Source organism: Scomber scombrus, chromosome 18, assembly GCF_963691925.1.
Source record: "Scomber scombrus chromosome 18, fScoSco1.1, whole genome shotgun sequence".
NCBI classification, from domain to species: domain Eukaryota; kingdom Metazoa; phylum Chordata; class Actinopteri; order Scombriformes; family Scombridae; genus Scomber; species Scomber scombrus.
The window spans coordinates 11,498,459-11,512,258 of NC_084987.1; the positions used below are offsets into that span (position 1 = coordinate 11,498,459).

The 13,800-nt window shown below is 38.7% G+C and overlaps 1 protein-coding gene across 1 annotated transcript; it reads left to right on the forward strand.

Moving 5' to 3' along the window:
* Window positions 1–419: 419 nt before the first annotated feature.
* LOC134000303 (myosin heavy chain, fast skeletal muscle-like) lies at window positions 420–12,848 on the forward strand. The gene is made up of 39 exons (XM_062439675.1): window positions 420–623; window positions 830–973; window positions 1,060–1,216; window positions 1,329–1,356; window positions 1,436–1,525; window positions 1,607–1,727; window positions 1,808–1,871; window positions 1,994–2,092; window positions 2,183–2,286; window positions 2,382–2,520; window positions 2,631–2,749; window positions 2,849–2,998; window positions 3,077–3,247; window positions 3,345–3,651; window positions 3,934–4,010; window positions 4,091–4,178; window positions 4,265–4,382; window positions 4,488–4,611; window positions 4,707–4,843; window positions 4,948–5,203; window positions 5,364–5,606; window positions 5,725–5,901; window positions 6,022–6,167; window positions 6,254–6,344; window positions 6,446–6,835; window positions 6,980–7,106; window positions 7,190–7,308; window positions 9,711–9,907; window positions 10,022–10,205; window positions 10,294–10,459; window positions 10,643–10,767; window positions 10,898–11,206; window positions 11,287–11,490; window positions 11,602–11,727; window positions 11,813–11,983; window positions 12,109–12,213; window positions 12,306–12,401; window positions 12,531–12,662; window positions 12,819–12,848. Exons 1-39 carry the CDS (start codon window positions 420–422, stop codon window positions 12,834–12,836), a joined length of 5,823 nt encoding a protein of 1,940 aa, XP_062295659.1. The 3' UTR covers window positions 12,837–12,848.
* Window positions 12,849–13,800: the final 952 nt, after the last annotated feature.

Genomic DNA, 13,800 nt, shown 5'->3' on the forward strand with positions numbered 1-13,800 from the left:
TTCTTGAAATACTTTGAACAAATTTAAGAAGTTATGTTTTTCAGAATTCACGCAATTGATTAATTATATCCATAACACTGGGTTGAGTAGATAGGAGAGTCTTGAACTTGAATGATTCAACTGAATACTTATTAGTTGAGTATAAATAAGTCCACCTTCATGCTCGACTGCTGTCAAACTGACTCCATGCAAGGGAAATTTAAAATGCAAAAAAAAATTTAAAAAAGTTATTGTACTCATGATTAATGATCTTTTTCATAGCATCTTAAGACACCACCAAATACTGTACCAGTCACCCGTTTTTGGAAGCAGCTGAGGTAAAATATGTTGAAATCTCCAACATCAGATGAATACAAGACCATTACTACATCATGTTGATATTTAAAAACTATCTTTTCAGGCTCCACTAAAGTGCCACCATGAGCACAGATGCGGAGATGGAGTGCTATGGCCCGGCGGCCATCTACCTCCGGAAGCCAGAGAGGGAAAGGATTGAGGCTCAAGCCGCTCCTTTTGATGCCAAAACTTCCTTCTTTGTGACGCATAAGGAAGAAATGTATCTCAAGGGTAAACTTGTGAAGAGAGAGGGTGGCAAAGCCACAGTTCAGACTGAGGATGGACAGGTAGGTGTATTTCCAATGAAGACCCTTTACTATGTTGGGATTTCTCATTTTTTCACATAAACATTTGTTTAAAATTATTAGTAAAAAATAATTAGTAGCTTTGAGTTCATACTAACGCAACGATTAACAAGGACATCCATCTGATGAACTCTAAATTTGAAAAATAAATCTTAGGAAAACCACTTTTACTGTTTCTCTTTTTCCAGGAACTCACTGTAAAAGAAGATGAAATCTTTCCCAGAAACCCTCCAAAGTTTGATAAAATTGAGGACATGGTCATGATGACCCACCTCAATGAGCCTACTGTGTTGTATAACCTCAAAGAGCGTTTTGCATCCTGGATGATCTACGTGAGTTTCCACTTAACTAATGCAGTATTTAGATCTGAGAATCTAAACGTTAACACTATGTTTATTTTCTATTTGTGCTATTACAGACCTATTCTGGGCTGTTTTGCGTTGTTGTGAATCCCTACAAGTGGCTTCCTGTGTATGATGCTGTAGTTGTGGGAGGATACAGAGGCAAGAAGAGGATTGAGGCACCACCTCATATCTTCTCCATCTCTGATAATGCCTATCAGTTCATGCACACAGGTAAAATTAAAGTTAGCAGTGTTAAATCATGTAGAATTAAGCTTACACAAAAGCTTTTTGAGGGAATTGCAAAAAAAGACATTCTTTTGAAATGTCTATGTTTGTATTTCAGATCGTGAGAACCAGTCTATCTTGATCACGTAAGTACAACAGAAATGTAATGCTAAATCATATAATGATAATAAAGCAGAATCTTGAAATGTGTCTCTTATACCCCAGTGGAGAATCCGGTGCAGGAAAGACTGTCAACACCAAACGTGTCATCCAGTACTTTGCAACAATTGCAGCTATTGGAGCCAAGAAGGCTGAGCCAGTTCCTGGAAAGATGCAGGTAAATTGGTCTTTTAAGATAAAACTGTTTGTCAGAGGAAAGTTATTTTCAATGTTAAGCCCATGTAACTCAAATCCTCTCTTGCAGGGCTCCCTTGAGGACCAAATTGTCGCAGCCAACCCTCTGCTGGAGTCCTATGGTAATGCCAAGACTGTGAGGAATGACAACTCCTCTCGTTTTGTAAGTAATCAAGGGAACATCTCAAGACATATTCTTGCTAAATTACAAAAACTGATGTTATCAATGATCTGGCTCCCTAGGGTAAATTCATCAGAATCCACTTTGGCTCTACTGGAAAGCTGGCTTCAGCTGATATTGAAACTTGTAAGTGTCAACCATGATTTGAATCAAGATTAATCTGGAGTGTCATATATTTTTGATAAAGTAACAGTTTTAAATGTAATAGAGTGATCACACAGTCTCTGGTTAAATTTTTTTTTTCTTAGATCTGCTGGAGAAGTCCCGTGTAACCTTCCAGTTGTCTGCTGAAAGGAGCTACCACATATTCTATCAGCTGATGACTGGCCACCAACCTCAGCTTCTGGGTATGTTACTTTGTAAATTTGACACTGAAACTTAAATAATGCCAGAGACAAGACTAAGCAATGATGTGTATTTTTACTATGCCCATGTAGAGGCTCTTCTGATCACCACCAACCCCTATGACTACCCAATGATCAGTCAGGGTGAAATCACTGTCAAGAGCATTGATGATGTGGAGGAGTTCATTGCAACAGATGTAAGTAAACATTTTAGTTAAGTATATCTTGCATGCTTAATGCAACCGGGAAGTTGTTTTCAAATACCAATAACTCTTCTTCATGTACAATGTAGACTGCTATTGACATTTTGGGCTTCACTGCTGAGGAGAAGCAGGGCATCTACAAGCTGACTGGTGCTGTGATTCATCATGGCAGCATGAAATTCAAGCAGAAGCAGCGTGAGGAGCAGGCTGAACCTGAGGGCACTGAGGGTAACTCGGATAATGATATCTTATAGAAAATCTACCATTGATTAATATGTAACATATATTTGTAAACATATCACAGTTCACAGATGGCTAACAGTTTGTTTTTCCATCAGTGGCTGATAAAATCGCCTACCTCCTGGGCCTGAACTCAGCGGATATGTTGAAAGCTCTGTGCTACCCAAGAGTCAAGGTTGGAAATGAGATGGTGACTAAAGGTCAGACTGTGCCACAGGTAAGATAAAGAAAGTTTAATATTTGAAAAACAAAATGGCAATATTTCCATTTTAACAAGAAAATATGATTGTGATCATTCTAAAATCTTTATTTCTAGGTCAACAATGCTGTCAGTGCTCTGTGCAAGTCTATCTATGAGAAAATGTTCTTGTGGATGGTCATCCGTATCAATGAGATGCTGGACACAAAGCAGCCAAGACAGTACTTCATTGGAGTGTTGGATATCGCTGGATTTGAGATCTTTGATGTGAGTGATCTGAAGAATATTTTAGTTGCATCCTGTTGCAATGTTTTTCTATGACGCATTATGTCACCATAATTACAGTTCAACAGTCTGGAGCAACTCTGCATCAACTTCACCAATGAGAAACTGCAACAGTTCTTCAACCACCACATGTTTGTCCTGGAGCAAGAGGAGTACAAGAAAGAAGGCATTATCTGGGAGTTCATTGACTTTGGTATGGACTTGGCTGCCTGCATTGAGCTTATTGAGAAGGTCAGTACTCAATCAAGTCAAAGTGATTTCTTGAATCATGCAAATGTTTGCTTCCACATTTAAACCTTTGATGTGAAATTTCTTTTTTTTTTCTCAGCCAATGGGCATCTTCTCCATCCTTGAAGAGGAGTGCATGTTCCCCAAGGCCTCTGACACTTCTTTCAAGAACAAGTTGCATGATCAGCATCTTGGCAAGACCAAGGCCTTTGAGAAGCCAAAGCCTAAAAAGGGCGCGCCTGAGGCTCACTTCTCCCTGGTTCACTATGCTGGTACAGTGGACTACAATATCGCTGGCTGGTTGGACAAGAACAAGGACCCCCTGAATGATTCAGTTATCCAGCTCTACCAGAAGGCCTCCAACAAACTTCTAGCTTTCCTGTATGCAAAACATGGTGGAGCTGAAGGTGAGAAATAAGCCTGAGGAGAATGATCAGAAACTCTGAATAACAGTATAGGTGATATGTTCTGTGTGAAACACAACATGCAGTAAGATTGCAGTGAGGAATAAGAAACCATGTGTCTGTTACTCTGCATGCAGGCCTTGTATAAAGCTGCTGACTATTCTGTATTAATATACATGCATGTAAAATCGCGCACCATTAATTAAGAAAAAACCTTTACACAGAGAAAACTTAAAATAATTACTTATTTAGTTACTTATTTATTAAATGTTTTTGTGAAAACAGAGGCTGCTGGTGGTGGTGGCAAAAAGGCTGGAAAGAAGAAGGGTGGTTCCTTCCAGACTGTGTCTGCTCTTTTCAGGGTATGTATTGTTTCATACTTTAAACTATTAAAACCATAATCTTAAAATACTAATATTTTTCTTATTTTGCTGATCCACAGGAGAACTTGGGCAAACTGATGACCAACTTGAGGAGCACTCACCCTCATTTTGTCCGTTGCCTCATTCCCAATGAAACAAAGACCCCCGGTAAGAAGCACCTGGCCTAATGTTGCACACTGAATGTGACACATTGATGAAAACAAACATTTTGAATATTATTTTGTAACTTTCAGGTCTTATGGAGAACTTCTTGGTCATCCATCAGCTGAGGTGTAACGGTGTGCTGGAAGGCATCAGAATCTGCAGAAAGGGCTTCCCCAGCAGAATCCTCTATGGTGACTTCAAGCAGAGGTGATATAATTTAATATAAGCAAATCAAGTTGATTTCAGTTGAGTTTAAAACAGCCCACCAAGATGTGGGGTCACTGTAAGTAACAACACAATATTCTCTTGTAGATACAAAGTATTGAATGCCAGCGTCATCCCTGAGGGACAGTTCATTGACAACAAGAAAGCTGCTGAGAAGCTGCTAGGCTCTATTGATGTGGATCACACTCAATACAAGTTTGGACACACAAAGGTTAATCTCTATGAACAATGTCAAGTATGGCATGTACATATATCCTTTTGTATCAATGAACGCTGATTACTGAGTCCTTTCAAACAACTGCACAGGTGTTCTTCAAAGCTGGTCTGCTGGGTGGTCTGGAGGAGATGAGAGATGAAAAACTGGCTAGTCTGGTGACCATGACTCAAGCTCTCTGCAGAGGATATCTCATGAGGACAGAGTTTGTAAAGATGATGGAGAGGAGGTACGATTATCAGTACACTGAACTGTTCTATTCATTCATTCTTTTTTTTTTTTAATGAAATAACATTACAGAAAAGTTACACTTTATTCATATTAATTTTCCAGGGAAGCTATCTTCTCCATTCAGTACAATATCCGTTCATTCATGAATGTGAAAAACTGGCCATGGATGAATCTCTACTTCAAGATCAAGCCTCTTCTGAAGAGTGCTGAGACTGAAAAGGAGCTGTCCGCGATGAAGGAGAACTATGGAAAGATGCAGACAGACCTGGCTGCTGCTCTGGCCAAGAAGAAGGAGCTGGAGGAGAAGATGGTTTCCCTGCTGCAGGAAAAGAATGACCTGCAACTGCAAGTGTCTGCGGTAAGTAGGATACGAAAGCAAGAGTGACTGTCATATCCACACTCCATTAATCGAATATTGTAGTTAACATTTTCACATTTTTATTAATCCCGAAACTATTTATGTACATTCAGAGAATAAATTGCTTATTAATTTACTGTATCTTAAAAATATACTGTAGGAATGTGAGAATCTCTCAGATGCTGAAGAAAGGTGTGAAGGCCTGATTAAGAGCAAGATCCAACTTGAGGCCAAACTCAAAGAGACAACTGAGAGACTGGAAGATGAAGAGGAAATCAATGCTGAGCTGACTGCCAAGAAGAGGAAGCTGGAGGATGAATGCTCTGAGCTGAAGAAAGATATTGATGACTTGGAGCTCACCTTGGCTAAAGTGGAGAAGGAGAAACATGCAACTGAAAACAAGGTTGGAATCATTTTAATCCTGTATTTATAAAAATAAAAAAGGCAATGTATTTGATGTTAACTTTCAAACATATGGGTATAAAGTGATGGAAATAATGCACGTTTCCCGACTTTTTCAGGTGAAAAACCTGACAGAGGAGATGGCATCTCAAGATGAGTCTCTTGCCAAGTTGACCAAGGAGAAGAAAGCCCTCCAAGAGGCTCACCAGCAAACACTGGATGATCTCCAGGCAGAGGAGGACAAAGTCAACACTCTGACCAAGGCCAAGACTAAGCTGGAACAACAAGTGGACGATGTGAGGAAACATTGCTTTTGATAACGTGTTTGTATTGTTAACTTGTGTGTGAGAATCGACATTCCATGATAAAAATTCAAAACATTATCTCATGTGAACATTATAATATCATCTCAAAAGCTTGAGGGATCACTGGAGCAAGAGAAGAAGCTCCGTATGGACCTTGAGAGAGCCAAGAGGAAGCTTGAGGGAGATCTGAAACTGGCCCAGGAATCCATAATGGATCTGGAGAATGACAAGCAGCAATCTGAGGAGAAAATCAAGAAGTAAGTATTCTGTTTTTATCTTTAATCCTTACATTGATTAATTGCCATAATGCAATACAACAGCAATACCTTTTTTCCTATTCCAGGAAGGAGTTTGAAACCAGCCAGTTGCTCAGCAAGATTGAGGATGAACAGTCTCTTGGTGCTCAGCTTCAGAAGAAGATCAAGGAGCTCCAGGTTAGTATTTGACATGAATGTTATACTCAGTGACTGAAAAAACACTGCTCACATTGTGTTCAGTTCACAAGCCTTCTTTATATTGGGATCATCCAACCTAGGCACGTGTTGAGGAGCTGGAAGAAGAAATTGAGGCTGAACGGGCTGCTCGGGCTAAGGTGGAGAAACAGAGAGCCGACCTCTCCAGGGAACTTGAGGAGATCAGTGAGAGGCTTGAGGAAGCTGGTGGAGCAACAGCCGCTCAGATTGAGATGAACAAGAAGCGTGAGGCTGAGTTCCAGAAGCTGCGCCGTGACCTTGAAGAGTCAACCCTCCAGCATGAAGCTACCGCAGCAGCTCTCCGCAAGAAGCAGGCCGACAGTGTTGCAGAGCTGGGAGAGCAGATTGATAACCTCCAGCGTGTCAAGCAGAAGTTGGAGAAGGAGAAGAGCGAGTACAAGATGGAGATTGATGATCTCTCCAGCAACATGGAGGCTGTAGCTAAATCCAAAGTGAGTTCATAACTGACTGTCATTATGCTCATAAATATGGATTATATAGGATCATTTTGAAAATGTCTCCAACTTAGACAAAATGCAAAACACTTGCTTTGTTGATGTTAATATTTCTAAATACATCGTGTTTTGTTTTTATAGGGTAACTTGGAAAAAATGTGCAGAACTATTGAAGACCAGCTGAGTGAGCTTAAAGCCAAAAATGATGAGAATGTGCGCCAGCTGAATGACATTAATGCACAGAAGGCAAGACTGCAGACAGAGAATGGTGAGTCACCTGTGATAAAAACTAGTAATAAAAACCACATATGATCATTTTGATAAATGACTCATTAACATTTTGTCATTCAGGTGAGTTTTCTCGCCAGCTTGAGGAGAAAGATGCTCTTGTTTCCCAGCTGACCAGGGGCAAACAGGCTTACACTCAGCAGATTGAGGAGTTGAAGAGACACGTTGAGGAGGAAGTGAAGGTATAAAGCATTTTTATCTCGTATTATTTTAATAGCCTACTGGTGGAACTGGGTACTCCATTTCATTTTAAGTAAATGTCAGTCACTATCATTGCAAACAATGAAAAACTGAAAACTTGAACAGAAAATAATGATAAACAACTGTAGGATAATTTATTATTCCAATATATGGGTCAGTGAAAAATAAGGGTTGGCATGATGAGAAATTCAAAAATGTCTTTAAAATAGTTTTAAAAGCAATAAAGCAGGTTTATTAATATGTAGATTTTGTGTTTTTGTTCATTGTCATTTGACAACATTTGCAACATTTCAAAAGTAGGACTGAGTGCTCCTGAAAATGTCCCATGGTGTAACCACAAAGAAGAGAGCAAAGAATGATAAATGTTAAATATTTTAATCACCTACAGTGTATTTAAGTGCATTCATAAAAATAATTTCTTCATTTTAAAACATCAAATGAAAAGAATTTTTTTTTTAGTATTCCTTCATTTACATGTTCTAAAAACAATCATTTTTTCCAAATAAATTGGGGCCAATAATGTAAAATTTGTTAAAAAACATTTTGTTGCATATCAAAAGTGGATTACATGTATACCATATTTTAGTTTATTTTCTTGTACATAATCAGATTTTTAGGAAAAAGTACTGCTTTCACCAACTGGACACTGGGTTGCATCAATGGATGTAACCAGTATTTTTTCATAAAAATCTGATATACTGCCTGACCATGTTCCTTCTACAGTCAAACACCATTGTTTGTTGAAGAAATGGACACTGAAAATCAAATATGACAGTCAACAAGGTTCAGTGAACTTGGTTTTTCATGATATTTCAGTTTAGAAAAAGGAACATCTGACAACAAGAAATGATTAGGGTATAATATTTTAAATTCACTCAAGAAACCATCATTGTAATTTCATTTAATAAATGAACTAATTTCTTTCTAAATTCTGTGCTAAAAAAAACAAAACAAAAACATTTTTCAACAACAATCATTTTAATTTCATCTTAAAATGTAACTAATGTGTTTTATCATAGAACAAAGAAAAAACTCACCTGACAACAACAACTCATAAGTTGTCTTATATTGTGAATACAGTTGATAAATATTTAATCTGACAATATGAATTTTGGTTAACGTATTGGTTAACATGTGTGTGTGGGCAGACAGAGAGAGAGAGAGCAAGAGAGAGAGAGAGAGAGAGAGAGAGAGAGAGAGAGAGAGAGAGAGAGAGAGGAGCTGGTTCCAGTCCTCCGTCATGAGTTCAGAGGTTCTGGCTTAGAGATGATTTTATTATATTATAAAGAGGTCAGGTGGTTCAGATGATGTTATTATATTATAAAAAGGCCAGGTGGTTGAGGCCATGTGATGACATTCTTCCCACCCAGCTGTTTCATGCGGCAGCATTAGCATTAGCATGTGTAAGCACATGTCTCAATATTTGAAACGTAATTCTTAAAGTAAATATTCATTTTTGAGTTTTTGTTCTCGTGTTTTCTAGGGTTACACCATGGGACATGTAAACTGACTAAACCTGACCAAGACCAGAAAAAGTCAGATTATGAGTAATTGTTAAGAGCTTCTAACTTTGTTGAGCAGTTGTGATCATCGGGGGTCCTTCTCTGTAAAACCACCTCCTGTTATATGGCCTTTTTTCACAATTTTAACAAAATGGCTTCTTAAATGGTGGTTACACTTTGAGACACTTCATGTGGTTCACTTGACTTGACATGATTCCCCAAATATATTAAATATTTAGAACAATTGTATTCCATTAATCTTTTACTGAGAATTTGAGCATTTGAGCAAGTGTAATTTTTTGGTTCAAGTTTTGATGGTTACACTACTGGGACATTGTCGCCATAATCCTCCCATATATTCTCTCACAATCGATTAAAAGCAAAAACTTTAACCCCCTAAAAATTGACTAAACCACAGGGACACAAAAAAAGTAGCGTCACGACATTGACCCATATAACAGAAATTATATTCAACCACAATAGAGAGTAAATTGAAGTTTAAAAAAAATGTTAATGGAAGATTTGCCTCATAATATTGATGCACCCTTTTTTTCAACTTTAGCCAGGTAATACCTACTGAGGAAATGCTCTGTTAAAGGTCACATATTGCAGAGACAGACATAAGTTAAAGGGGTTGAATGATAGTTGTACGTAGAGAAAAAACATTGTCAGAAAGTCCATTCATAATGAAATACACCATGACATAGATATAATTATCATGACCATAAACATTATGAAGAACATTCACCAAAATACTTTTATCCTTGGTATTGTAAACAGTTGTTTTATTTTAAAGAACCCATGTATATGATTATTCAATAATACATACATATTTCTGTGATACATCTGGTCAATAAAATATGTCTTCCATTTTTCATAAGGCCAAGAATGCCCTGGCCCATGCTGTTCAGTCAGCCCGCCATGACTGTGATCTGCTCAGAGAGCAGTTTGAGGAGGAGCAAGAAGCTAAAGCTGAACTGCAGCGAGGAATGTCCAAGGCCAACAGTGAAGTGGCTCAGTGGAGAACCAAATATGAGACTGATGCTATCCAGCGCACTGAGGAGCTGGAGGAGTCCAAGTAAGTCATTTTAAATGACTTCAGTCTTCAATTCAATTGCTTGCTTTTCCAGAAAACCTTCCACATATTTTACTATCAACATGCAATTAAGTGTAAACAAATTCTTCACTACAGGAAAAAGCTTGCCCAGCGTCTGCAGGATGCTGAGGAATCCATTGAGGCTGTGAACTCAAAGTGCGCCTCTCTGGAGAAGACCAAGCAGAGGTTACAGGGTGAAGTAGAGGACCTCATGATTGATGTAGAGAGAGCTAATTCTCTAGCTGCCAACCTTGACAAGAAGCAGAGGAACTTTGATAAGGTAACAGGAAATCAAAACCACACTGGTTTGAATGAAACACAAAATTATTTTGGTATTTAATCATTGTTATTAATTTATATAATTCTAGGTCCTTGCAGAATGGAAACAGAAATATGAGGAGGGCCAGGCAGAGCTGGAAGGAGCCCAGAAGGAGGCTCGCTCTCTCAGCACTGAACTGTTCAAGATGAAGAACTCTTATGAGGAGGCTCTGGATCATCTGGAGACCATGAAGAGAGAGAACAAGAACCTGCAGCGTAAGTCAATCCCACACTATATTTAAAATAATATTAATTCAACATTGTAGTGATTATACAGCTTCTTCCTTGACTTCCTTGACTGTAGCTGTAGGTCATGACATTTTGTGGTGGAATAATGTGGTTTCTACATATAATGTAGATACCTAATTGCACTGGATTTTGGCTTTTAATATGCTACAGAGGAGATCTCAGACCTGACTGAACAGATTGGTGAGACTGGAAAGAGCATCCATGAGCTGGAGAAAGCCAAGAAGACCGTGGAGACTGAGAAAACTGAAATTCAGTCAGCACTGGAGGAAGCAGAGGTAAAAATATAATTAACAATACGAAAAGACCACGTGTGATAAAATACAAAAGCGTTAATTCAATTGCATGTATTAATTGGAATTTTTTGAGAAAATAACCTTTAAGTGTACGTTCAACTTTTTCTTTAAGGGTACACTGGAGCATGAGGAAGCCAAGATTCTCCGTGTTCAACTTGAACTTAACCAGATCAAAGGTGAAGTAGACAGGAAGCTGGCAGAAAAGGATGAGGAGATGGAGCAGATCAAGAGGAACAGCCAGAGGGTGACTGACTCCATGCAGAGCACTCTCGATGCTGAGGTCAGGAGCAGGAATGATGCCCTGAGAGTCAAGAAGAAGATGGAGGGAGATCTGAATGAGATGGAGATTCAGCTGAGTCATGCTAACAGGCAGGCTGCTGAGGCTCAGAAACAACTGAGGAATGTCCAGGGACAGCTCAAGGTGAGCTTTGTCTGATCAATGAATAAACACATCTTACAAAGAAAAGAAAGTTAAGTCTTTACCCTTGCACGTGTTATCAGGATGCCCAACTGCACCTTGATGATGCGGTCAGAGGACAGGAAGACATGAAGGAGCAGGTTGCCATGGTGGAGCGCAGAAATGGCCTGATGGTGGCTGAGATTGAGGAGCTCAGAGCCGCTCTTGAGCAGACAGAGAGGGGACGCAAAGTGGCTGAGCAGGAGTTGGTTGATGCTAGTGAGCGTGTTGGACTGCTTCACTCTCAGGTTTATATTCAAGAATTAACAAGAAAATGCCTTTTTACAGAATGAATATAGTATACATACCAGCTTTTGTATACATAACATAAAATGAAAGGTGACTTTTTTAATTTTCAGAACACCAGCCTGTTGAACACCAAGAAGAAGCTGGAGTCTGACCTTGTACAGGTTCAGGGCGAAGTGGACGATGCTGTTCAGGAAGCAAGAAATGCTGAGGAGAAAGCCAAAAAGGCTATCACTGATGTGAGTTTGTATATGAGTCTTCTTTTTATAAAATTCAACTTCCCTTCACAAAACACATGTTTATGTATGATGCCCATCATTTCAGGCTGCCATGATGGCTGAGGAGCTGAAGAAGGAGCAGGACACCAGTGCTCACCTGGAGAGGATGAAAAAGAACCTGGAGGTCACAGTCAAGGACTTGCAGCACCGTCTGGATGAAGCTGAGAACCTGGCCATGAAGGGTGGCAAGAAGCAGCTCCAGAAACTGGAGTCAAGGGTATGCTCTTAATACATCTGCTTCAGGATGTCAATCACACTTTCAATATGTGGACTTAATTCACTTTTCTAACTACTAAAATTCCTTTACAAGGTTTTGATATACTATGAATCATCACATTACAGGTTCGTGAACTTGAAGGTGAAGTTGAAGCTGAGCAGAGACATGGAGTTGATGCTGTTAAGGGAGTCCGCAAATATGAGAGGAGAGTGAAGGAGCTGACTTACCAGGTAGGTTTGGATTTAACTAAAAACTATCGTGATAGCTTGGTTTTGAAATTTTCTCACTATAGAGCATCAGTAACATTGCTTCTTTTGAATAGACTGAGGAGGACAAGAAGAATGTGCACAGACTTCAGGATCTGGTGGATAAGCTGCAGCTCAAAGTCAAGGCTTACAAGAGACAGGCTGAGGAGGCTGTGAGTCCAATGTTTTGTAATTTTCTATGCAGGAATGTCGCACAAATAAAAAAAATACAGAAAGAAAACATACTAATATGATGTAAAATTAAAAAAATACAACATACTTAAACTCCAAACACTTTGCAGGAGGAGCAGGCCAATACTCACTTGTCCAGGTTCAGGAAGGTCCAGCATGAGATGGAGGAAGCTCAGGAGCGTGCTGACATTGCAGAGTCCCAGGTCAACAAGCTGAGAGCCAAGAGCCGTGATCATGGAAAGGTAACCATGTGATAATATTTTACAAAGATTATTATGTGGGCAACTTAGTTTAATGGGGTATTTAAATTTTTTACAAGGCACATATTTTCATTCCATTTTAATTTACGTTTTATTGTAAGAATAGATGCTGAATCTTCTTTCTTGATTTCTTTCTAGTCTGAAGCTGCTGAATAAGAGACATCCTTTTGGAGCCTTTTGACAGAGTTCATAAAATATGAACTAGCTGTTTAATTGTTTTCTTACACTGTGTTTATTCAATAAACCTTTTTTCTCAAAATGTAACAATATTTACTCTGTATTATTTACTCTCTAGTTTCTTTTTAACCCTTGTGCCTCACTAAAGACATTTTTGGCTTTTCATTCTTTTTTAATTTTCTTGATCATTTGGGCTATGTTCATGCATATAGCATCAAATTCTCTAAGGATATTCTTTTCAATTGATTCATTTTTTAATTTCAAACAATCACTTATAATAGTTCTATGCTACACTATATAGAAATAACCGTTCCTCTTAGACTCTTAATGACAAAAATGTCCCCATTAAAACTACATTTTTGACCTCCCTGCCAAAATATAATACTTCATGCATTCCTGTGTTCTGTGCTGTCATTCTGGAGCCAGGGGTTCAAAATTGTAGTTTGTTGTGTTTTGCCTATGGGAGAATACAATGAAATCAGTGTTACACAGTCCTGCTGGTCCTGTATTATGAAACACAGCAGACCAGTGTAAAATGTGGTTGCATCCAAAATGACCTGGATGTGTTGGTATGGGTGTGGGAGTCTAATTTGTCTGTGTGAATTGAAAAATAAATGTGTGTGTGAGTGTGTATATGTAAATGTGTTTACTGTATATGCAGGTACAAATGGAGTTTATTAAAGTTACAATTTGTATTGTCTTGAATGTGTGCATTTATAGCATTGTCTGTTAGTGAAGGTGTGTGTGCTTGTGAGTGTGTGTTTGTGTGTGTGAGAGAGGGAGATAGAGAGAGAGACAGATTTAGACATAATGCTATAAATGCAGACCTGCAAGACAATATAAATTCTCCATGTTTAGCTGCAAACACACATTTACGTACACACTCTCAAACACACACACATTTATTTTTTAATACACACATACACACCACATTCTGACACCA

Excerpts from the sequence above, each read along its gene's own strand:
- LOC134000303 (XM_062439675.1), top strand. The coding sequence starts at position 420 with ATGAGCACAGATGCGGAGATGGAGTGCTATGGCCCGGCGGCCATCTAC. Across the intron at positions 1,526-1,606 it reads ATTGGAGCCAAGAAGGCTGA|CCCATGTAACTCAAATCCTC; the intron begins GCCAGTTCCTGG and ends TTCAATGTTAAG. Across the intron at positions 6,168-6,253 it reads TCTGAGGAGAAAATCAAGAA|GAAGGAGTTTGAAACCAGCC; the intron begins GTAAGTATTCTG and ends TTCCTATTCCAG.